The sequence below is a fragment of the Dufourea novaeangliae genome, unplaced genomic scaffold (genome assembly GCF_001272555.1).
Source record: "Dufourea novaeangliae isolate 0120121106 unplaced genomic scaffold, ASM127255v1 scaffold488, whole genome shotgun sequence".
NCBI classification, from domain to species: Eukaryota; Metazoa; Arthropoda; class Insecta; order Hymenoptera; family Halictidae; genus Dufourea; species Dufourea novaeangliae.
In genome coordinates, this window is record NW_015374361.1 from 580 (window position 1) to 26,570 (window position 25,991).

General features: G+C 34.2%; 2 protein-coding genes across 2 annotated transcripts in view; both read right to left on the minus strand.

Annotated features, from left to right (window-relative positions):
- Positions 1-8,218: 8,218 nt before the first annotated feature.
- Positions 8,219-23,337, minus strand: LOC107192986 (neurofibromin). The gene is given in 26 exon segments (XM_015582353.1): positions 8,219-8,724; positions 9,058-9,237; positions 9,422-9,684; positions 9,775-9,961; positions 10,111-10,313; positions 10,493-10,552; positions 11,366-11,482; positions 11,693-11,808; positions 11,896-12,154; positions 12,249-12,389; positions 12,478-14,566; positions 14,639-14,833; positions 14,926-15,170; positions 15,172-15,391; positions 15,502-16,063; positions 16,173-16,474; positions 16,590-17,455; positions 17,565-17,638; positions 17,754-17,795; positions 18,186-18,372; positions 18,443-18,820; positions 18,897-19,167; positions 19,237-19,924; positions 20,051-20,269; positions 20,351-20,678; positions 23,186-23,337. Coding segments are annotated over 25 exon segments (8,169 nt in total). The 5' UTR covers positions 23,246-23,337; the 3' UTR covers positions 8,219-8,724; positions 9,058-9,140.
- A 2,115-nt stretch (positions 23,338-25,452) lies between these two features.
- Positions 25,453-25,991, minus strand: part of LOC107192982 (inositol-pentakisphosphate 2-kinase) — a 49,683-nt gene continuing 49,144 nt past the window's right edge. Inside the window, exon 7 of the mRNA XM_015582350.1 lies at positions 25,453-25,651. Within this exon, the coding sequence (XP_015437836.1) occupies positions 25,453-25,651 (199 nt within the window). The remainder of the gene's footprint in view (positions 25,652-25,991) is intronic.

A 25,991-nucleotide genomic window follows, 5' to 3' on the forward strand; every position in this document is an offset into this window, starting at 1 on the left:
GTTATTAATATATTATATTGAAGACATTCGTCGTTAGAGTTTAAGAATGTTCGTTATTTCTGTCTACATCGCGTACCGAATTTTATAAATATTGAGAAAATCGTTGCAAGGATTAAAGTTTCGTTATTTACTTAAGCTTCGATTAGCATCGTAAACTACGCAGCTTCTATATGTATAATTAAACGTACACCCGAAACAGTATATAAATACAAATACGATGACATCGTAATGATAAACTCGAAAAATTATTAAAATTTAAACAATTTCGCGACCGAGATCCAGTAAACTATGAGTATTTCGAATTGAAACTTCTGGAACATTCCCGTTTAAATTTCCTAATGGTCAAACAAGAAGCCATATTGAATGCTTCAATTGCGTTTGAACGCGAAATATTTCTCGAAAAAATTCTTGTTTGCTTTCAGCACAGTTAATCAGAAAATCGCGATCAAGTTTACGGTCAAAACAGTAAAAGTGTACTAAAATAAAAATATCTAGTGGAATATTAACTATTTTGTTGTAATACATCACCAGAATTCACCAATTTCCCGCCAAATTGCGTCTAATGGGATTGGCATCGTTGGCGCGTTCTTTCTAGCCGGAATTCTGGAACAGAAAATAAACGTTAATACCAAGTAATTATACTAAATTAACAATGACTGAGTCACAACGAAACAATTATTGACTCAAAGAGTATCGCTAAAGATTGCAAATTAAACAAAAACTGCGTAAATACTAATTGGTACCGGGAGAGAACAGAAATCGTGAAACCAGTTCACTTTATCCAGCAATACCGAGTTAATTTACGATTATTTGCATTGAATTGAATAGATACTAAACAAATGTAACGATAGAGTGGTAATGTAGATACTAATAGCATAAATAATTTAAAGTGAAAAGTAATAATACTTACTTCGCCACGAGCGAGATCACTACACGTCTAATCAGTCCAGCTTCCCTGAGACGAATGACCGTTAGACTGGCTGGCTGGCTGTCATTGGTTGATTCGGTTATGTATAAGGCCTGTGATTGGTGCGTCGGTTGGTGAAGAACGTGAGGATTGGTCGCTTTCCTGCTTGCACAACTTTCTATTTGAACGAAATAGAATATTTACCGCCGAATTATATTTCAATATATTTTCTTATATGCACCCGAGATTAATTCAGGAGGGAATGTCTATCATGAAAGGGAAAGAAAGAGACACACACTATCCCCGAAAATGTGATATTCCACTTCCTAATAGATCGAAAGTATTACTTTTACTATCGTCTTCTCGAAGTTTTCAATCCTCCAATGGTTCTCTAACGCCATCTATGATAAATATATACTGTCAATTTGACAATGATGCCAAAGTTTATGAAAGAATACAATAGATATTACCAGTTAAATAATAGATCAAAACTATTTTTCATGAAGAAAGTTTGACTAGCTAAGCTCTAGTTGGGTCGAAGTTCATTGTTTAATTACTTCCTCGCCAATTACCACAAGGTAATTGATTGTGCGTATTAGGATTCTTATATCACGTTATCAGATGAAAAAAATATAAAAACGAATAAAAAGGGAACGTGGGAAACGTAAACATTACCAAAATGTTCATTAACGATGAAATTTAGAATAAGTTATCATATTTCATCAGTATTACAATATTTATCTTTTAAACCGAAGCATCGGATATTTTTATTCCCACCAAATCATATTGGATACACGTATTATGAATGGAATATATAATGCTCCATTTGTGCTAATAATACTCAGAATTCATGTTTTATCGGTAACGTCGGGTATTGGCTTTGAAATGGTAAGAGGGTTACGTAGCCCTCCGAACGTGGAACAAAAAAGAGCATTGGATGATAGGTCTATCCTATACCTAGTCGGTGCTACTACAGCCCAAGTTTAAAAGACGTAGGCAGTAGATAGTTTCTGTAGTAACCTGTTGAACCAGACAACTACAATTAGTATAGGATTGTACAATATTTATGCAGTTTTATTTGAGACAATTCGATGAAATGAAGCTTATATTACCTGACGTATGTTTATTAGAATATACATATATACTTATAAATTATAATGATATAAAAGTTTGAAATACAATCCTTTTCTTCGTCGCATACTTTGTACCATGCTTGCATCGATAGATTCTCGAGCCATGTGTTTCTATGTATTTTGTATCTTGCTTACACCGATAGTCAGGGACCCCGTGTGGGATAGGTGGGGTCACAGAACCCCCGGTGGAGGCGCCAGAAACCCCGTATGGTGAGATCGGGGGGTTATAGAACTGGAAGACCGCGACGAGGTTCGCGGACGCAAATGAAGTGAGGATTTTCCGTGGCTCGCCTATATTTACGGGAGGTCGCGAGTTTGCGCGAACAGGTGCGCGAAAATCAAGCGTACCAAAAATTATTTTTCGATTAATTTGTTATATCTAACAAAGTAATTGTTATAATAATTACCTTTCTGGGGGATATTGTTCAACAATCTGCCAGCTGTTTTATAACGCAAATTGTTATTGTCTATAACAAATAGGAATCGAGATACACAGGAACTTGTAAGATATGGATTGTTTAGTAAAATGTTATATGTAATTACTTTTACTTTATTGCAAACTATTAAACAACGATTATGTCTTAATGTTTATGGTGATTGTTAACTAAATATTATTTAATTGAAATGTGTCTTGGTAGAGTTTTATGCGACAAATTCGTAAAAATTTGTCGAAAATGGAAATTCTCCGATTGACGGTGACTGTTTTTGTCCTTGACAAATAATCGTTGCGATGGGAGCAATTTTAGATCCCGAGGGAGCAAATCGGGAGCAATTTTTTAAGATGAAAGTTGTTAAGAAATACTAATATTCAGCGCCAACTATTCTTCGGTGCCAAAAATCGTTCTCGTAATCATTTTTGTCAAAAAAGGATCTATTTCGAAAATTTCATCCCATTCGAGGCATGGGGGTTTTCAGAATTTTAGCCTTATGGTCAATGATCTATATAAAACAGAAATTAATCTGTTTGGAGGATACTATAAATTTAAATATAGTTGAAGTTCAATAAACGCTTACCTTATTGTTGACTGTCTTGTAAATTTGCAACGAAACGTAACTCATTTTCTTACCTAATATTTACACAGCAAAAAAAATTATGATTTAGTATATTTATATTTTTTCGTATATTACTTGATAGTTACGAACTATCCTATTTACTATATAAAGGAATTGTGATGAAGGGGAATTACTCGTAAAATGATAGTAGACTATCGTATACTTTGATAATAGCTTATTATTTTCGTTAGTTTCGTCAAGTTATTAGTCCTTTGTTGATAAATATTTACAGTGAGTAAGAAAATTACTTGCAAATTAAACAACAGTTTTTATACGACAAAAGCTGAAGCTTCAAGATCAAAACAACAATTGCATGTTGATTATGGAGAAGGTTGCAATCTGCCGAAAGCTTAGGTATTTACTTAATAATTGCGTGAAAGATATTCGATGGCGAGAAAGTAACAATTCAGTTTAGTCCGTAAAATTAAGAATTGATGTCACGAACGATTGATGTATTGCTAATCAAGCGTTTTCCATTTTTACGTAAACGTAGCGATGTTCATTATTACACCTACAATAACACGAATCAATGAGGTCCATTGCATTTAGACTGTTGTCAGAAGAGATTCATCTAGATCGAATAACGTACTGAAAATAATCAAAAAATTTTCAAATTACACAGAATGCATCGTATATTCGTTGAAATATTTACTGGGGTGATAAGGGTGTATAAATAGAATCAAAAAGTTTCATTACCACATGTCCGATCTCTGCAATTATTTTGGAGTAATGTTTTACCCATAAAAAAAGCCCTTTTCAACCATTCGAATTGCAACCCCGAAGATTAAAGCGTGATTCATCATTTAGATAAAAAAAAAAATTATTTCGTTAAATAAAAATGTGGCACTATGCAATTCATTCTTTACGATTGGTTTTGTGCTCACCTTGAACAGAGCGTTGACACGATCCAATTAACAGAATTGCCGTGAAAATATATTTTGAACGAGTTATGCTGCATTTTTCCAATTGTTGTATCTTTACTACCCCTGTAAATATTTTCATCTGTATCCGAGACACCCTGTATAAATTCAGTTCAGGCCGTTAAAAAAATCGTGTAAATAAGAAATATTTAACCCTCTGTCTAATAATATTAATGGGGTTTCATGAAAATGTCCATCGAAACGCGGAAAACAAGCCAGAATTACAAATTTTAAAAATATTAATTGATATCTTCACGTAATTAACTGTATGTACACATACGTACACGCACGTCCATTCCAGGCCCGACACACACACATGACAGTGTACATCAAAGTAAACACACTTAAAAATATCTACGCTGAGAAAGCAATTGTACGTTGAGTATTTAGATTGCTCGTTTACAAAACATGGAATTAATCATAGAAACGCTGGATTCCTAAGCCCTAAGCGATCGATAAGTTTGAAATAATTGAAAACGCGCTCGTTTGTAAGGAACACAGATGATCGAGAATAATTTTGTATGATACAGAACGAATCGGAAAATAATATTCGCAATAATATTTCAACATGCTCAAAAAAAAGTACGCTTGTCCTTTCTCGTAATCGTTGTTCTTTTTTTATATTTACGCAATTCGAAGCATTATTTACAGAATTCTTAGCGACAGTTTTGTGTTAGGTGTCTAAACGATACAACAGAGACTTTAAACGAAACGTTCGTATGACGGAAATATCGATTCGACGCTGTACATAAGAAGCGATTAAAATTATTTTAGGTACTAATATTTGAATTGATGTGATCGTTTCGTAAATAATTTCTATTCGAATAGAAGAGACCCCTCCCCCCCCCCCGAAAAAAGATTTACATCAATTCAAGTATTATCTCCCTCGTTTATTATTAATTATCGTTAACTGGTATTCCTTTTTATCAATAACTAACGATATTAGCCACCTTATATAACGCAGTCTAAAAACGATCCTTTAATATACCTTTGGTAAAAAACATCGACCACGTAATACGGCAGTTACTAATGAACGTCTATTTTATTGGTGAGCGAGAACGTGAAATTAGAAGGAACAGAGGATGTTACGAATCGTGTTTCTTTTTTAATTTCGTTCAATTAAACCGTCGAAGGGATTCAATTAAATAAGATTAACACATTATATACATCGGATAGAAATCATAAATTAAAACGAGCATAAGAATGATGCTTAGGTCACTTGGAAGATGGTTTCACATTCATCTTCCGTTGATTAAAAAGAAAATATTACACGATATGTATAACTAATTCGATGTATCAAAATTTATAATAACTATTGTAAATTGCTGTTTAGAATAATCCATGTAAGAATTGTTAAAACAGATTTTCATAAGTAGATCAGACTTGAAATATGAACAATTAGAACAGACGTGAAGAGAAAGTATTTTCTATAATCGATTCATTTCGGTAAGACAATTCTTGATATATCGTTACTGATTCGTTATGTAAAGACAATGAAGTATAATCGTCGGAAAGTTTTCGGAACATATAGATGGCGTGTGTGTTTTTCAATAACTTGTTGGAAATGTTGTTCGTATTAGAATTACTCGACTCCGTTTCCCCGAGGTCAACAGGGAAACGGTGCTTCCCCGGATCCGAAATATGAAAAACATCAAGAATTATTTTATTTCTGTTCGAAAGATATCTCTCGTTTTTCTTTTTAAATATATTCGTGGATTACCCGCGTAAAATAGATATAACACTTAAACATTTAACTAGATTAACAACGCTTTGTCCGCGGCGCGGGTCGATTCGCGGTGCTCGAAAAATATCTAAGTACAAGCATTTAGAAGACTGTACATCTTAAATCAACATTTTACACGGACACTCGAATCTATTGAATATCGTCCCTAATCACGACATACATATTCCCCTTTAGTCAAACTGACAGAAACAATTTTCATCGTCGTAAAATTATTATAAATCCTTCGAATACGGTGTCCTATACAAATATTAATATAATGTATACATATGTGTACAGAGAGTGCTCCATAAGACACAGTGTATTCAGAGAACATTTAAATCTGCTTATTAAACATTTATGTTTCTTTCAACGACACGGTGTCGAACATAAATTTCAACGCAACACCTTCACACGCGCATTTTTACATGTTTACAAAATAACAAATTAATTTAATAAAAATAGGTTCTTCGAACATCGCGTACAATCTAAAAATAAATTAACCTTTAAATTATAAATTATCGAAACAATAATATCGTTTCATTTCGCACCTGACACAAGAGATTCCTGAATATCACACATGTCCCACTGAAACACTCTACACTACACACCGAATTTTCGTAAGCGTTACATCGTTAGTAAGAGAAACTTCGACACTCTTAAATCCGTGATTTGCGAAACGATAATAATGATTCAGATGAATAATTTAAATTTACCGCGCCATGGCGCGCGATGCGTAACGTCGAACGACGTTCAAATGATCGTCACGGCGGTACACGTCTCTTCAAAACGCTTCTTTCTTTTCTTTTTTTTACAATAATTTCGCTGAACAGAAGAAACGAATCTGTATTTAGTGGTGTTTATACATTATGCAGACTCAGTATCGGATTCAATACAGACATCTCTATTGCTGCGATTAAGCTACTATAATGTATGTAATGCGTGTATCTCCTTTCGCATATACGTAGCCATCGTTCGGCCGGAAGAACCAACGCCTTGCAACCGTGTGGCCGATCTCGCGGCTTTTTTTTCTTTATATACCATTCTAATTACTATATGTATAATTAGAAATGTCCCTTTTTGCCTTTGTACACCGCGGATGGGGAAAAATAACGCGTGGTCTCGCTTTGTACTTTAATAAGTAGTAGACAATAGAATCATTGGTGTTTCGTTTTAGAGAACTCTAGAAATAACCGTCCGACTGCTCGAGCGTCCTCTGGCGACGCGGACGCTTCGATGCACCGGACGCGTGCTGGTCCAGAGCATCGGTCGCAATTATCAACCCCTTGACGCTCGTTTTTCCTTCTGGAAAATTCCCGCGGAATTCCCCTCCGAAACATTTCAAATCATCGTTTCCTAGCAACCGTTGTTCAACGTCTTAAATTAGGCTACGGCGGTCTCAAGGAAACAGAGAACTGCTTTGACAACCATTAACCGGGGGAAGACTAGTCGATTCAATATTTGTGTTTCAAATTGTATTTTCTGACAGTTTCCTCATCGTTTTAATTATTCGACCGAAGACTCCGTGGAATCTAATTCTATTATAATATTTAGTAATAGTATAGACTGGATTATATTTTAATTCTGTGTACGCGCATTTATCGTCGAGAAACCACCCGGTTAACGGATTCGAATAAATCGAATTCGAGCATTTCGAGCAACAACTACGCGATAATTAGATTGTGGTGTTCAGAGTTGTCTTGAAATTATTGGAATATTTCGCTTTAAAAATACGCTTAACCTTCGATCTACGAGTGACGCGCATCAAGCGCAAGGGGTTGAACCTATACACTATGTAGTATTCGAGAAGGTGAGTTCCGACCCTCTCGAAATTCTATTCCAAGAGGAAACGCGATGTCCTCGATAATCGCGGTTTCGCGGAACGCGTATAATATATTTTATTGTTTTTATTCCTTAATAGAATTCAGTTATATTCAAATAATAAATAAGAAACTAAATTGAACAAAAGAAAATAAGAAATCCTTTCTCGTGTAATGCATTCATCGTGGGATTCTGCACTCATCTAAGAATTCTACTCGGAACGAATTGCATTCGCCTTGGAATATCTGACAACGTGAAACTATCGTGACCATTTGCACGAACACACATTCCTCCCGATATAATATATACCTCTATGCTCGTAGAAAACTTCTCTATTTATTTATGTAAACATCTTGAACACTCATTGTCATTTCGATGGAACTTACTTGCCGTCGTTTCTAGTGAGTTTCCATTAAATACGCTTTTTTTTCTTCTCGATTTAACGAGTGTTTCTTTCTGTCATACCTATGACATAACAACTATGCTCTCTCTCACACACACACATGCACACATACACACATTCTCTCTGTGTTTTCCTGCCACAATCAAATCTAAGAAGTGGAACTTAGAACCTGTCGTAAAATACCGTTTTCATCTACTATACATTAAAAAGAAAAATAAACGCATTTAACCCTTTATAGCTGTACATGGAATTAGACCTCTCTGATAAACTATGTATATAATAATTTTATTCTAACAACATGGGGCTATATTAAATCTGCTCAGAAATAGAAACAGATTCGTCTATAATATAAAAATATTTAGCTGTAAAGGGTTAGAAACATTTGGATAAACATCTCGTTCCTACCGTGACGCTACGAACTATGTTAAATGTTAAAATTATTTTATAGTTCCGTGTTCAAGAATCGTTTATTCGTATTGAGTAACGTCGCGACAAGAGCTGACGGTTTGGCTCCATACTCTGTGGTTCGTTCTGTTACATATACAAATGTATAATTAATTGTCGGGTTGGATGCGTAATCCAAAAATAATACAGAGACATACGGCTGATTGATACATACGGCTAACGAACAAAACAAGAGCCTACCGAGGGGGTAAGTGTGTGTTGAATTCCATTCCAGTGGGTTCTGTTAATGTGAGGTGGACGGCATTGGATTAAACTGATTCGACATGCTGCAGCAATAACACGGTGCCAAAATGTTTGCGTTCCTTGATTGGAAATACATAGAAATTAGTTCAGCACGAAATACAATGGCAATTTAGATTTATATACATTTTGACGCCGATGACACCCTTTCAGAGCCATTGGCAAGTCAAATTTCTTAATTAATATCACGTAACAAAACACTAACACTTTCAACGTTTTCTCTGAACATCAATACAGTATACTACTATTCATAATTATTATATTTGAATATAAAGTAATACGTAAAAATTATCTTTCATATTCAATTTCATACGAAAACGGTAAATATGTTGTAGATTTAAAAATATTCGACGTTTTAAATAAACAATCATACGACAAAATCTCGATAAGCATACCTTAGTTGTCGTTGTAATTTCCGACCAACTAGCCCTTTTCGCCCATGTTTACTGCACTGTTTTTCAGGTTCACACACTAATTGCTAAGGTTGTGAACTGCTACTACTACTGGTATTCTCTCCTTGGCTCATAGAATCCAGCGAAATATCCCCTTTGCTGTCAGTGCTACGACTAAAATTACTATAAATAATTAATATCATGTATTTATGATTAATATCATTAATATCATGTGCAGTCTTCCAACTCGTACGTAATTCGAGTGAAATGATGTACATGTTTAGTAATTTGATACACAAAAGTATTAGAAGTATTACTGTTCAGCTATGGTAGAGGAGAATATGTCAAAAAATGTAATGCGACTTACTCTCTGTGAATAACAGTTGCAGTACTTCGAAAAGATTCGTCCGTTCTTTCTGGAACAGTACGTGCACTGGTTCGATCATTCCAATATGTAGAACTTTTGCTTTTTGATGTGACTTCAGAGGCTTGGGTATCTGCTCGTTTATTTTTTTCAGGCGGAACTTCGTTACTGCTCGATCCTTCAGTTTCATCGATAGGTAGACACGTCTCTACCATTGCTTCCAAGCAATTAACGAATAACTTAGCGCTCTTAGCTGTGCAATTAGACTGAAAAACATATGTTATTTAAGATTAAGAACAATATAAAAAAGATCGAAATTTTATATCTCAATATATCTTACAATAATATTTACTTACATTTGTATATGGACCTGCAAATCTCCACAATCCGCCAAATCCACAGCTTTGTAAATAATGTAACTGCTGCTGACTTGTATCTTCGCAAGCAATCATGTTCTGTATAATTGCTCGTACAGAGTTTAGTATGCCTTGATCATGACTGGTGGATAACACACTGTTGATTTTTGCATCGAGCAGATTATGACTATAAAAAATGCATGACTATCAAAATAATATAAACAATTGTTTATATTCTTTCAATTATATTAATGGGTCTAGTTGCTGGCTAGATGTGCAAATACATTAGTGTTTAATACACGTTGTAAACAAAACTTTTGAAATATAAAAACTTACATCACTGGAAATACCTTTGGGAACACTACAGACGCTTCTGCAAGATATTCATAAAGTATCCGTTGCTCGTTTTCATCGGTCGAATTCTTTACTAAGGTTACCAAAACAGTTAAAACTAAAGTTTGAGTTGAGAAGTCTGTCAGTACTTCTGGATCGAGCAGCACATTGTTTTCATTACTGACACTTACTCTGGCACTTCGATTCTGTATAAATTAAAAAACCTTTAGTATGCAATAAATCATGCGTAGAATAATTACCACTCAAATTAAAGAAAGCAGTAAATATCGATATTTTAAATATATAACAATAAAATATTTGTTTTCTAAACAAAAAAACAAAGATTTTAAATGTTTATAAGAATATAAGAGTATACATAAAATACCTTCGATTCCGCTTCTTCGGTGGATTTTGTTTCCTTAGCAGACGGTACAGAAAAGGATCGCTGCGTTTTGAATAAAATCCGTCCAGTCTTGTTAATGATGCACACATTGTCATTTTCGGACAGATTGATGGAGTATGACACATACATGTGACAAGTTGCATTGTGTTTTACATGATCCAGGCACAGACAAGGTAGAGCATAGAGACCGAAAGAGTGAACAGAGGCACATACAAAAACACAATACAACAAACAATATCAATCAATGTAAAAATGAATTTTGCTTTCTAAAATATCTATTTCATTGGAAGTTAATAATTCAGTGTACAATATGAAAGAGTATCTCAATAAAGTGCAAATACAGAAAATCTGATTGATGTAATCATATCTGAATGACAAAAATAAAACGGAAATAGCTGTTAACATTTTACGAGTTATAACTTATCACATAAATGTTTATTAAAAATAATAGAATAGCATGGGCATAGCCAGGGAGGAGGGGGCACTTGCTTCCACCCCTTGGACGGAAAAAAGTGCTTTTCCCCCATCATACAAGAAAAAAATTGGATTTTGCCCCCCCCCCCTAAAGTTACAAAATTTTTGCGCAATATTTAATATTGCAGTATAATTTGAAACACGACCAACAGCTTCTATTAAAAAATCGCATACATTTTCATATCTTCAACGATTTATGACTTTAAAAATCAAATAAAGTACGTCTGGCTACATACAGCCTTCTTCACTGTGGCAGTCGATGTGTTAATATTTTTGCACCCCCCACCCCACACGACTGATAACCTGGCTCCGCCCATGTAGAATAGAACTTTTTTTATTGTGAAATTCAATATACTGATATTCAAGCAACATAATATGTACCTGATGCGTTGAATACTGTTTTTGTTGCCTAGCCTGAGTGAGTGCAGACTGATCCAGTAAATCCCATGATTTTTGACGACGATTTGTCGGATTGCTAGAGGTTGCACACGATGCATCCTACACAACAACGAACAATTTATAAAAACCACCTATATGACGTTTAGATGTTAAATACTAAAAGTACAATACTCATCCAGAATTTCAAACTATGGCTTTATTAACATTTACCTTTAAATATTTTTAAATTTGTCTCAAATTTGTCAAATGTATTATACTAAGTATTCAGTTGAATGTATTTCACTGGAAAAAATGATAAAACCTACTCACTGTATTATGAGAAAGCAAATTATCAAGACAGTCTGTACTATCGGATTCTGCATTTTTTCCAACCGAGTGTCTAATGTGACATCGACTTCTTACTTCTTCAGATACGGACACTAATGCTGATTGCATACAATTACATCAATTATTACTTTCAATATAGAAGCAACGAGATTTAACAGAAAATAGAGAAGTACATAAATCCTTACCAGCCAAATAAGCTACGCTTTCAGGTGTTACTTCAAATTTGTCCCTTCTGAATGGTTTGGCTACAATACCCAATAACATAGTTAGTACTCTGGCTGTTCTTGTTACAGTAGTTGGTGTAGGATGTCTATATCCTTTCAGAAGATGTCCAACTAACGCGAAATGGAAATTAGATTTAAATGACAGTCCTACAGCTTGATCCAGCTGTTTGAAATGCCATTCTAAAGGTTCACGAGTAGACATCATAACGTGTTCCAGTCTCTAAATAAAAAAGTAGTACAAGAATTAAAAAGTTTTAATAGTAACGAAGTACACTGAATACAATTAGAGCGTAAAGAAATATATAAATATTCACCTTGTCATCGAAATTTCCTTGAGATTCTAAAGTATGTAAATTTTGTTCAAGAAGTGCTAAACCACATGCGTACAAAGATGCTTCATCCAACTGAAGAACTGACGTTGCGACCCAAAATAAATACCGATGTATTGGAGATTCCTATCAAAAGTATTAAAATTATTAATTAAAATTCCGTTTAGCAGTTCCGTATGACTAATGTAATGAAAGTGTAACAAAATCAACTCACCGGTCTAAGTAACGGTTGTAACCGAGTGAGGCACATGATGATTGCTTCAAGCAATGTAATATCATTAAAACTTTCTAACGCCTTCACGAGTATCCTTAGTAACTGTTTCATATCTTGATCGATTATACTTTTACTGATGCATCCGAATACAATCAGAGCTCTTGGCTGAAGGGCTGGATTAAAACAGAACGCGAAATTTCTAGCCAAAGAGGTCCAAGTTTTCAACCAATCGCACTGTGGAATGTCTCGCATACAAGCCTCCATAATTTCAAGGAGAGCATCCGTAATAATTTCTAAACTGGTCAACGAGAGTCTCTCTTTATCGTGCGTACCCGCAACACTACGCTCGTTGCTTATCCATTTCTCGTTCGAATGTCGGTAACTAGATCTGAATGCTGTACCCGCAGCAGACTTCACTTTACTAATACCGAACAGTAAATAAAACTTTGGCAGCGAAAACTCATCCAAGCTCATGCGTAGTATCCTGTAAGTGTCCTCTGAAAACGAGGGTGAGCTACAGGTGCAAAGCGAGTGAATGCTATTGATAACCAGACCATGAGTGGAAGCTCGCATACTCAAACTTCCAGAGCAGACGAGAAACGTTACTGTGTGAAACAAATAGGGCAGATGTTTTCCTACATCCAGACAGTTGTTGAAAGACAACATTAATAAATATCTTGCTAGAATAGCGATATCATCCCATCTCGTGTGTTGCTCTAACAACGGAGTCGGAGATGTACAGGTTTTATCTACAACTCGACAGAGTCTCCCTATTACTTTCGTCGCCACTAACTGAACATTTCCAGAGGCCAGAGCAACAGCTGTATCAGCCATTATTTCTACCGTTGGGGAACCAAGTCCGAAACTAACACTACGCTGAATGAAATTATCCAGAACTGTGTCTATTAAGTCGGGCAATCTTCCAATTGTGCTCCATATTTTGGCTTGTATACTTGGATACATTTCCACTTCCTCGATGGTTAACGTAATTAATTTCTCTAAAATCTTCGTAACTTGTCTCTGACGCTTTCCCCCTCCATCGTTCGGCTTATAAAATCGCACAAGGTTATTCAACCATGGCGTCATATATTCTAAACACAGATGTTTCAATTCAATGCTCGACAACCGGAATCCTTGTATACATTCTTCCAGAAATTCCAGCGTGAGGTGTGGATCCTTGGCAGCTAATGTTTCGCTTAAGTGTTTGATGAATATCGTATTATTCGACGGTATACAAAGTCCAGATGTTTCCAATAATTGTCCTTCTATTTTTAAGTCAAACGTCGCGGTTAGAGCGCATAACTGATTGTATGCTGCTGTTCTTAAATTCGGGTCCGAGCTGCCGAGATTTAATAAAGCCATGTTCAATAACGTTCCAGGTACATGTTTAGGTCGTATCTTCGGGTGAACAGACACAGACTCCGGCTGTGACAGTACCCATCGGTTTCTTATATGAATTATAGCCTGAACGATACTATCACGGTCGTTGTGAATAAAGGACAATGGACAGGTGTCATTTGAAATGGTTAATGTGAATTGATTGTCGTCTAGTAAACAAACTTTTTCAATTTCAGACGCATAATAAACATCATTCAAGAGAACGGAATGCGACAGTACTTTGCATCGTTCCGCCGAAGTAATTTGTATAGCAGTTGGTCCAACTTTTACGGATACCTTGGTTTCCTTATGGGAAAGTTTCAAAGCGCTGCTGAAAACCTTCAAATCTTCGTCGAGAGAGAGTGTGGTGCCAGGAAGTTTTTGTTGGTCAATGTCGATCACATCATTCAAACGACCCGGTCCATCGAGAAAGATGACTTTTTTGTTGTTCTTCAATGGTGCCAAGATCCTGTCGTGATGCTTTATGTATTCCCTTACCCAACTGTTGCAATTGTAAATATATGCGGCGTGAATCTTTTCGTACGTGACCTCGGGCAACACGCACAGCCATTTTTGTAGGAATTCTGTTCTGAACCGATTGTCCGAACATGTGTGGGTAAAGTCGACAACCAATTCGAACGGAGCGTGACAAAATGGTTTTAGGGTGAGAATAACGTGATATATCAGCAAATCGCCGTCCGTGTCGCCAATTCTACAGAGGTGAAGAATTAAAATTAAAAACTTAAGCCTAGTGTTAAGAAATGTTAAAAGTTGAAATACGCACTTATAACGTCTTGCAATATAATAAAACACAGGATATCCTTGTTTGCTAGTCCCAGCTTGGTAAAAGATATTTAAATTCTTGATGCTCTTAAATTCTTCTTTCTCATGCATATTGTGCTTCACCATAATTTCCTCGAAATTAGTCGAAGACATATCGATGCTTGACCACCGAGCGTAAGACGAGGAAAACAATAAACTGTTTAAACGGAATCAATGTGTTTTACACATTCGTGTATACTCAACGATAATTTGTAATAATTTCAAGTGCCTTTTAACGTGATCACTTACTGCGAATCTATTGGTTTGTGTTCAGGAGGGCCGAGGTACGCCAGCAACGTAGCCATTTTATCGAAAGGTCTTCTGCCCACCGCTTTATCGTCGCGACTGCTGCTAAGATAGTCGCCGATTCTTTCTTGATGATTCCAAAGCAATCTGTGCAACGCTAAAACATTCGCGTCCGATACAAACGACATCGGATGACTAGCTTGATCTACCGTTTCACAATCCGACGCTATCTGTATGAAAAATCTTCTATTGAAGTATTTTAGACATTAGCATGAGACCTCTTTTAACTTGAGGAGGTACAGGTTGATTCACGATACCCATCTCTTGAGGCGACACGATTGCTGGATTTATGAAACGCAAAAATATTACAGTTCCGACAGCTCCAATATTATTTTGGGGGCATTGCGGGAATCTCTTGCTCAGTACTTGATACAGACAATGGCACATCGACCGCAACTGTGGTGGAAACCTACGAATATTATTACCGATATTATACTGATTTGATAACTACTATTGTTTGATTAACATATTTTACTGTGTATAAAAAATGACGAATATAATTTTGTTTTAACAACATACCGATCAGCTGAAGATACTATAGCATCGAACACTTTCTGCGTTAATGCTATAAGATTCCGTCCATTTTGTTCTATATCTTCGTTAGTGTCTATTCTGGCACTATCAACTTCAAAGCCAGTTGTCGGATCATCTAATAATGGTGTGATTAAAGGCTCTAATAAATTTTGCAAGTAACTCGCGCCATAAATTTTAAAACAGAACGCCATAATTTTGCTCCCAAGACTGTTTCCTCGAAATAACGTTTGCATACAATCGGAAACTTCGACCTCGCGATAAAACATATTCCATAAAAGTGGCGATAGTAAGTGTTTCGCGTCGAACAGTGTCACAAAGACTCGAGCCAGTTCATCCATTTGATTCGTTGTTACAACATTAGCTAAAGCCATTGCAATTGGCAATTCTCCTTTGTCACTAATCATCGTAACAAGTTGAACCAACTGTTCGAATCTATCGGCTAATACTGTTTCTGCTAACGTATCGAATTCTGTTCCTTGCTGCAGAATTTTAGTGAGAACCTCCATAAATGCTGCTCTTGTTTGCAAGTCAGGATTATAGCCCAAACCTATAATTATTTAAATGTAAAAACGAAGGACGAAAAATCGAAGGATTTAAAAGTTTAAGTAACGAATGAATTCTTTAAATTACATACGTGAAATCACAATTTCACTTACTTAACGAATGCATCAGACCACTATCAATGTTTGCGCTAAGGAGGTTGCTCATTGCCTGTATGGTAGCGTTCCGTAAAGTAGACAATTTGCCGCTGGTTAAACGTGGTTGCTGAGATACAAGCTCCTTTTCTTCCGCAGCAGCCTCATTGCAGTCGTTTAACAAGTTCATGAACAGAGTAAAATACTTTAAAAATAATTGAGATTTTGCTTCCATTAAATCACCACGATCAGATTCTTCCGGTTGTAGAGGAAGACCACGTAGTAACGCTCCAACCGCTTCCATACACGCTTGATCTAAATCCCTGGAAAGTAAAAAAGAAAAACATATAAGAACTATCGAAACACATTGTACAACTGGATAAAAACTATGATCTATAATATCTAACAATTCAAACCTAATTTAGAAAAATCATTTACCGTGTATAAACAGTTAAGTCACCACTAGTTGACGGAGTAATCTGATGAGTAGCTCCCATTACCCAATCAGTTAAATATTCCACAAGTTTATTTCTAAATTTCATTTCTTGCCGAAATGCTAAATCATCTCGTCTTTTCATCATCGCTTCGACAAGTTGGCATAACTTTGTCTTAATATGTACAGAATGTATAGTAGTCATGTCCAAATGTCTCACGTATCTGACGATTGCCAACATCATTCCCTCTATACTGGTCATACCGAGATATTCAGACGGCTGTTCTGTCTTCGAATCCAATATATTTTTCATGATAAATATTATGTGTTCAATAAACTGAGTATTAACATCCATTACCACAACTTGTCCTTCCTGATTAAAGAATTTCTCGACGATGCTTTTAATCTGATCAAAAAGTATTGGATAGAGCGCAGGACTCATTTCATGGCCAACCAATTCTTTAACGTGTTTCTGAATTTGATTTCCGAACTTTTCATTGTTACATATTAGCAAACGCAATAAATGGAAAACAAACTGCGTACAATATTGTACTTCTTGGCTTGGATTTGATAAACAATGCTCCTGTTTTGTAGAATTTTTCTTTGATTCGGGATTAGGAGGCATGCCTAATAATGGTCTGTTCGTAGAGCGTTTTTGTAAACATACTCCTCCTAAAGCACAGAGAAATCCCGTCATGTTCGCCCACTCATTGATTTGTTCCTCTAACTCGTGTTCTGAATTTTGATGCGATGCTCTACGCTTTCCTGTGCTTCGATGAAACTCCATTTGACCGTCTTCTATTTTAGACTTCGGATAATTCACCAACTGCCGAGATGTTACTTCCCAATTTCTAAACGTTTCTTCCCAAGCCTAAATGTACAGAAACGTATTTTAAATATACGGTTTTTCTTTACTGATAAATATTACATAATTAAGATAATAATAAAAACATAAAATATATATTATTAGGTATACACACCGGTTGTACGCCATTTACACAGTGCTTTATCTTCCTCAGTAAGGCCATAATTCTTTTTTGTAAAGCAGCACGCTCTAAAAAATTATTCAGTTTATTATTTTTCATTGTTTATAAAAATAATGTAATAAATCTAATAAAACGAATGCAGTGATAATTCTACAATATATGCATTTTTTTAGCGACACTTACCATGATTATAATCGTGATAACATATCTTACTTTCCCCGCTGGCTGTTATGGTAACAAAGTCTTTAATACTCTACCACAGCCGCATAAGGATTATACTAATCAAAATACGAAGTGAATTCAAAAATTCATAAATGAATGTTTGAATTCAAGTGCAAATATTTACACTAGAAACCCGGTCCGAAATTCATTTAGAAAAGAAATATCGAATCTTCGTCTGTTCATATTATATTTCAAAACATTCATAAATGTATAATCTTTGAAATATAGTTTATAAATGTAGTCAAAAATTGTAAGAGTTTAGAAAATGTTATCAGGTAAAATTAATATTTAATCCCTATCAATTTAATTTGCGTTTTTCGAGCGGAATTCCTATTTTTTACTTTAAAAAGTAAAATTAAATAAAAAATCGATATATTAAGAATATAAACTTACCAGTAATTAACACAGTAGAAGCTTGTGCCAATTCAAGATATAAATGATAGTTATGGAGTAAACAAGTTACGGCTACATCATCACTGCCGCAACGTATTTCGGCTTCTTCACATAGCAATGCGAAACAAGACATCGATACCAAAACTGCTTCCATATTTATACTCCACAAGTACATGAAAAATACAACCTGAAAATTCGGATGTAATAAATATACTGCGATGGAAAATAAATTTAAATGTATTCAAATCAAAACAAACCTCCATCTTAATATGTGCCTGCTTACAAATAGCAATCTGGCTACCCACATTTGCGTAATCCTTATGTTGTGCTAGAAAAGCGTTTCTACAGATCAATATTTCTCTAAGCCATTTCAGTATACAGGTATAATTAACAATTTGATGCTGTATCAATTTTTGAGAAATCGAGAAGAGAACTTGTGAACTAACATCCCAAAATGTATTGATTGGAGCTTCTGGATTCCATGCTTTTATTTTATCTGGATGATGTAATACTAATAATGCTTCCATTGCTTCATATGCTATATCTGGCATTGTTGGTTGATGAACTAAGGAAACTAAACCATTAATCAATTCTAATGTAGAGCTCTGTATTTCATGACCAGCTTTTCCTTGATTCTGAAAGAAGAATAAAATGTATATCATACTTCATTTCATGAGTTGCGCCTGAAACGTTTATATACAACACACTTACATGCAGCAATAGCATAGGGTCAGCATGAATCAGTTTCACCATCCATAAGAGTAAATTTCTATAACTGGATATTTCTTCTCCGCGATCCCTATACTTGCTCTGTTCTTTTCCTTTGAGCGTTAAACTTTGAATCATTCGCAATGGTGTGTGTGATATGTAGTTCTGTGTGACTTTATTTAAAACATCGGTGAACATATTCCTAAGTTCTGTACTACGCGAATACAGAAGATCTATTTGAGGCCACCACGACAGTCTTGGTTGAGTTATAATTCTGAAACGAGTGATACATTAAAGTAGCAAATAGAAATTTCATTATATTACAATAAGTTTTTTTTCTTACTTGTATAATGAGCTAACTAAGACAAATTGGTATGTCGATGGAAAATTCAGGTTCAAGCAGACTTTAAGTACTTCGTTGTTGTGAGGTTTAATGCGAAAACAGCTAACAAAACAGTCTATCATTAGGTCGATGTCTTGGGCAACGTAGCTTTGACCACGAGAGAAAAGCTTTCCTGGATTAAAAAGTAGCGCCATCAAATCATTCATTATGTGTTTAACAAGTGTAAAGATGACGTTGTTTGAATCATGGGTATTTATGTACGTTGATGCTTTACAAAGTTTAATACAGGTCACTGCTGCAGCTTCTACTAGCTGTCTGCTAGAGCTGCCATGCATTCCTAGGCCTCGTTTCACACTATCAATGAATTGCTTTTTCTTTGAATGTTTTGGTGAACATGGAACACAAGAATCAGCATTAACTATTTCCTCCAAAACTTTTGGTGAAAGTATCAGAAGCATAATTTGTAAAGGCCAAACAGCTGCAGCTCTTCCTTTTTTATTGTCTACGAATGTATCAAGAATGTCAAATAATTCTTCGCATGCTTTTCCAAGATTCTCATTAGGCTTTTTTTGAAGATCAGCAAATTCATGTGGATAAGTGTCCATCCAATTCCAAATTGCTTTCTCCAAAGAATTCATAAGAACTATGTGCGCTGATTTCTTGAGCTGCTTAAACTTTTGTATAGTCTCTACAATAATAACAAATATAATATGAACAAATTGGTTTTATGTACTATTCTTGTTGAAACCCATAACTATAGGACTTAAAACATAAAATATCCACACTAAATATTCCATAAAAATTACAGACTTACCATTCAAAAGTTTTGTTAGTCTAGAAACATCCACATTAATATGCTGAATTAATTCGATATCACTATAGTCAGCATTTTCATCACCACATTTTGCTAGTTCCTGAAGTCTGTATGATATTCTGTTAAACACAGCAATGAAAAAGTTTAAGCTCAAGGCAAACAATACTTTGCTTGCCAAATTTTTTAAATGAGTATTTTGGGGACTATCATTTGGTACATCTGCAAATAGTATTAAATTACTTACATTTTTAATATTATAATAGTAAAGGACTACATTATTTATATTTCAAGTACCAATACCTATAAATTGGCATATTTCTCTAAGCAGAAACTTTACATTCATAGCCTCGTCAAATTTAGCTGTGTCTTTTGGTTGATTTGCAAGACACTTTTCCAAAGTGTCCAGAACAATGATGATGGATTCATAGCAATGCCGATCTTGGTCTGTACTATGAAATATACGTTGACCCCCAACACAGGGTACCATTTCAGTAACATTTTGGAGTATCTTAGTGAGACTGGATATTACAAGAGAGAAACGGTTGCGAGAAATTTCTATCAAGCACTTTTTGTTTCTTTCTTCGTTCAAACGGGTGTCTGTAGTTTGAGGGCCACTGTGACACGGCAACTAAGTATAAGAGAAAATTATTAAATCAACGTTGATTACGAATTTTTAAATACATATGCAAATATGGTGTATAATATATACTGTATGTAATTAAACTTGATTATATCATTAATTAAATCAATATTTGAAATATTTCCTGCAATAGCTTGATTTAATTATATGGGATACTTTACATAGAAGTATTAACATTTATTTTTACACCCTTTTTTTATTTTAATAACATTTGTATAAATTAATATATGTTAATTTTTTATAGTTTACAAAAACTACATATATTCTTCAAATATACAAGCATAAAAAAAGATACAGAATAAGAAAGTAGATATATAAAGAAAGAAGTTTGGTAATAAAATGTATCAAACATAAATATTAAACAAACAATTGTTTTTTTAAAAACATGTTTTTATTTTCAAATTTTCGAGTATTTACATTTACACCGTTTTAATTTATACCTTTATCGATATAAAAGAAATAGGTATGAACTTTGTATTTAGAAAAGTTACATTTCATTTTCAATTGTTGTGTACTAAAGTTAACAATTTCTTAAAAAATTAATAGTATTTACAATAAAACTTTAGCAACTCTAGTCGTGTCCAATATTTATGGAATACATCTATGCACGTTGTATTTGTATGTATGTATGTATATTAACCGATCGAAGGGAGGCATCGTCGCAATGGCATATATTATATTATTATATTATATGTCTATGACACAAAATTCGAAAGTGACGTGTGTGTTCATGCAATTGTATGTGACAGCATTTAAACACACTAAAGTGTATCATAGATTCGAATTCCTCGATAAGTTGTGCATGAAACGAATGCAATCTTCATTCACCTATTTATGAAACGGCAGAAACAGCGTGTGTGAATATAGAAAGGTTACGGAAAAAGGAATAAAACGAGAGGGTATTCCAATAATTCATTCTTTAATTTCTTATTGGAAAACTTCTCATTGTTGTGTAATGAAAAGTTCGTAAAAATTTTACATTAGTAAAAATATTTAAATTATTCAATTTGTACTGTTACTGTAAAAAGTTCAACAATTAGTATAGAATATAGCTTCGTTAAAAATTGATTAAGTTGGAATTAACTATACACAATGGCATTGAGTAAATTTAATTATTACGAATTACGAAAGAATTTAATTGTAAATTCCGAGGCTTGTATTTTCATTCTAATCGATTCATTTCAGAATTCCTAAATATTCTATAAGTACAAAATGTTTTGTTTTGTTGCATGTTACGTTAATAGTACAGTCATATACATTATTTAATATAAAGATAAATTTCGCAAAAAATTGTTTAAATAATACTTGGATTTTTGGAACACCTTGTATACACCTTAACTGAATAGCTGGCAGGGTGGAGAGGAAGGGCAGAAGGGGCGAAGGTCAAACCGTGGTCTGCAAGCCGTGTAGAGGGAGGAGACGGCGAGAAAGCATCTTCCCATGAATGAACGAATCAATCAACGAACAAACGAATGACGGTACATACATTCATGAAGCTAGCGATACCACCTATTAATGACTGCACTAGCAAACAGGAAGATAATACATTGTCAACGTTTTAATAGCATTCTGACATGAAATTCATGACAAAAAGAAAAAACGACCGCGACTCAATTATTATGTTCCTGAATTCTACACGTATTGTTACCAATAATTCAAACTCATAACAATGCTTTCACTGTTTCCTATGCATATTTTTCTTCATTGACGGGTGTTGGAAAACAAATACAACCTCAACAAAAACATAAAAGCATTCAATAAAAATACTGGAACTAATGTAACATAAGAGTTTCAGTGCTAAATTCTGTCAAACAACTGTTGTCACGGTTTGATCAAAGTATTCGATCTCTGCAAAATGAACCCCGGTGTATATCATGCAAAACACACACGATTAAATTAAAGCCGGAAATTGTCACATAACTGAACATTAAAAAAAAGTTGAGTGTTGTCAGTCACAAATTCAACCTGTACACAAGTATCCTGTCACGTTTTCTTTAAACTACTCACTGTTCACCAATGTTCACTTATTAATATGACTATGTTCAACACTTGTCCCATACGCCCTGTGCACGAGCAATGTCAGTTGCATGAAACTGGATTTTTACAAAAATTTATCTAATCGGTCAAAATGACCGTTGTCGCCGGCCTTTCCGAGTAGTGTAGGGAGAGTAGTCCTAGTCTCTGAAGTACCATTTTTTTCAATGCAATACGCAATAAACGCGAACGAAAGCGAAATGGAGAAACGTAGTAAAAGGGGAAGCATGGTGGGAAGGATAAGTAGATGAAACAATGTGGAAAGAGAGAAAAGAAAATGAATCAAGAGAGCGTAGAGTGATAGAGGAAGAGAAATAGAGGAAGAGAGCGAGAAAGAGCGAGAGAAAGCACCGGAAGAGGGTAGGAAAGAAAGAGAGGGGACGGCCACGAAGAGGGAAGGCGGATAGAACGGGAAAAGAAAGCTAAACAGATTTGTAGATCGAGTCACAGTTGAGGTGTACCTGTTCCTCGAAACATGTGATCAGCAAATTCGCCCATTCTTCCGGCTTTTGCGTGCCCATCGCCGTCCGAGGTTCAGTGACGAGCCGTCATCACGTACGACGATTCACCAATTCGCTACGAGCATTCGACATCGGTACGTCGCCATTTACGAACGTCGACTGCCAGCCGAGAGAGCGCCGCAACGGCTCGCTCTTTCTCTCCCGTTGGGGAGGGGCGCCGTGACAGAGCCCTCAAGAATTACAGCGGGGTCTGGGACGAAGATCCTCGCAGATGGAACCGATACTGACCGAAGCTACCCGATATTCACCTTTGACTAACCAATCACGTCACGGTGTTTAGGGATGCGTGAAAAAATTCAAATGTCGTCGTGAGCTGTAAAAGGAATGGACTGTTTTCGTTGTTAAATGCAATCAAGAAAATTTCATGAAGAAAAAGTGCCAACTACTTGTCAAACATTTTGCAGTTTAAATGCAAGGTAAAAGGCAATTGTGTATGATAATTAATCGACAGATAGTGATACAAATTCCTATTTTCAAGAGTTCGTTTTACAAAAACCACAACCTATGAAAAATTTCTCCTCACATTTTTAGCGTATTATTTAAATTATGTTCTTTTGTTAAAGTAATTAATTACACATGAATTTAATCCTATTTACGAAACACTCCAATGCAGAGAATTCTAATTGTAAATATGTGGATAATTGAATCATTTTTTTCTCTACATACCTGTTATTGAATGCATAAGGATGTTTATTTACATATTACTGTTTTAAAGAAGTAATAGAAAAGCATAATATGTAGTAAATCACAGAATTTATTGCATATTAAAATACAGAGGTTGATCATATTAAATAAACTAACTTCTGTATACAGTAAAGTGTATAATTAATAATATCAGTTTTTTTAAAACTACCTTTACGCTATTTCTATACAATAATATTATTACATAAAACATTACTGTTTCTTAAACATTCCTTCATCAATATACAAATATATTTAATAGTTTGATGCATCAATACATACTTGTTTAGCTGAAATAATATAAAAGTATGCTTTGTTTAAGTTAGTGCTGGTTATCATATCAAATGTAGATTCATAAGTCAGGTACAGATCTCATTTAGATGTACATATTTTCTAAATTCTTTTAGCTTTGTTACAAATATAGAACATTACGAGAATATTAAAAAAGACCAACTAATTTCACTTTCTAAATACATTTTGGAATCAGTGTTTTTAAAAATGATTTAAAAGTATTAAAAAACAAACTCATAAGTATTAATATTCTAGTATGTACACATTAAAATTAACAACAGTCATTTCTCTAATTAAAAGACACTTAATGTATAACTGCTTTTGTCCTTTCATATAGAAAACATAGAATTTTAACAATTAACCCTAACCCTGTGTTTGTATATCTTTTCGTATAATTATACAAATAGTTTTGACAAGTACCATAAGAAAAATGAATTTTCCTTTGCTACATTTTATACATAATAGTTCAAATTATTAAAAGCAATTGTTTCTCAGTTTTTCATTGATTTATTATGGGGACAAGAATGTATAAACGAAGTTTTTAAATAAAAATCGTATCTTGAATTGCAGTTTTCTTTATTTCCATTAAAGCAATTTTAAATGGAAACATTTATACAATTGTACTACAATATTTTGATCAGTTCTAGCAGGTTGTATAGTAAATTTATGGCAATATTTAAAAACTAAGAGAAGTTTCTCCTTGATACTGTCAAAAATGACATAAAATCATTTTCAATTAGCGAAACAATATGTCGTCGGAAAACATAGATACTATGCTGTGTTTACAGATTACTGTAAACTATTATAATCACAATATTTGAATGTACATACATGTTTATAATTAAGATAATATAATATAAGACGGTTTTACAGTCACAATCCTCTTACGATTGTTAATTTAAAATAAAATTATAATAAATAATTTACATATTTTTAAAATAATATTTTAGAAATACACAATTTAAAAATAAGTTAAAAACTAATATTTTTTCAGCACCAAGCTAAAAGTTAGCGTTGTTGGCAATCCTTTGAAATACGTCCTTTATATATAAGTTTATCACATGCTTTATATATAAATTATTTGTTCAATTCCTATTAACAAAGACAGAATAAATATTAATCAACAGTGCACACCTGACAATTTCTAAATTGAATTGATAAACATAAATAGTATTCTTATTTGATTAAATTTGTATAAATACAGAGGAAGGCACTTATTAGTCGACCGACTACTATTACGTCGAATGATTTTTAAGCATCAGATCTTCTTCCAAGACAGATATTACGGAGTTTAAAACATCAGTATCTCGCTGTCTGTGTTTCTCAATGCAACGAAGACTTTTTGGATCTAAATCCGAAATTCCAATGTCACAAAGAAAACTGAGTCCATTTGAAAGTTTTATTACACCTTCATTCGAAGCAGGCGCTACATCCCTGTATAGAAACAATTCATTAATATATACAGAACAGTTAATAGTTAATTACGAAACAATTATATCGTTACATCAATAGTTAAAAATTGTTAATGTTGTTTAATTGCTAAACGGTTACAAAAATGTCTATTCCAATACATACAAGAAATTGACTATTATTATAAAATATACGTTTCGCTCATGAAATTCTGATGTATTTAGATCGTATTTTAAACTTTCTTGCCATCACTACTACATAATAATAGTGTAAGATGTATAGATAATCCATTCAAATGTGAACTTCAGTTATTCATCGAACTTATTGAAATAAAATTTTAGTAAATGTACATCTACAGTCAGTA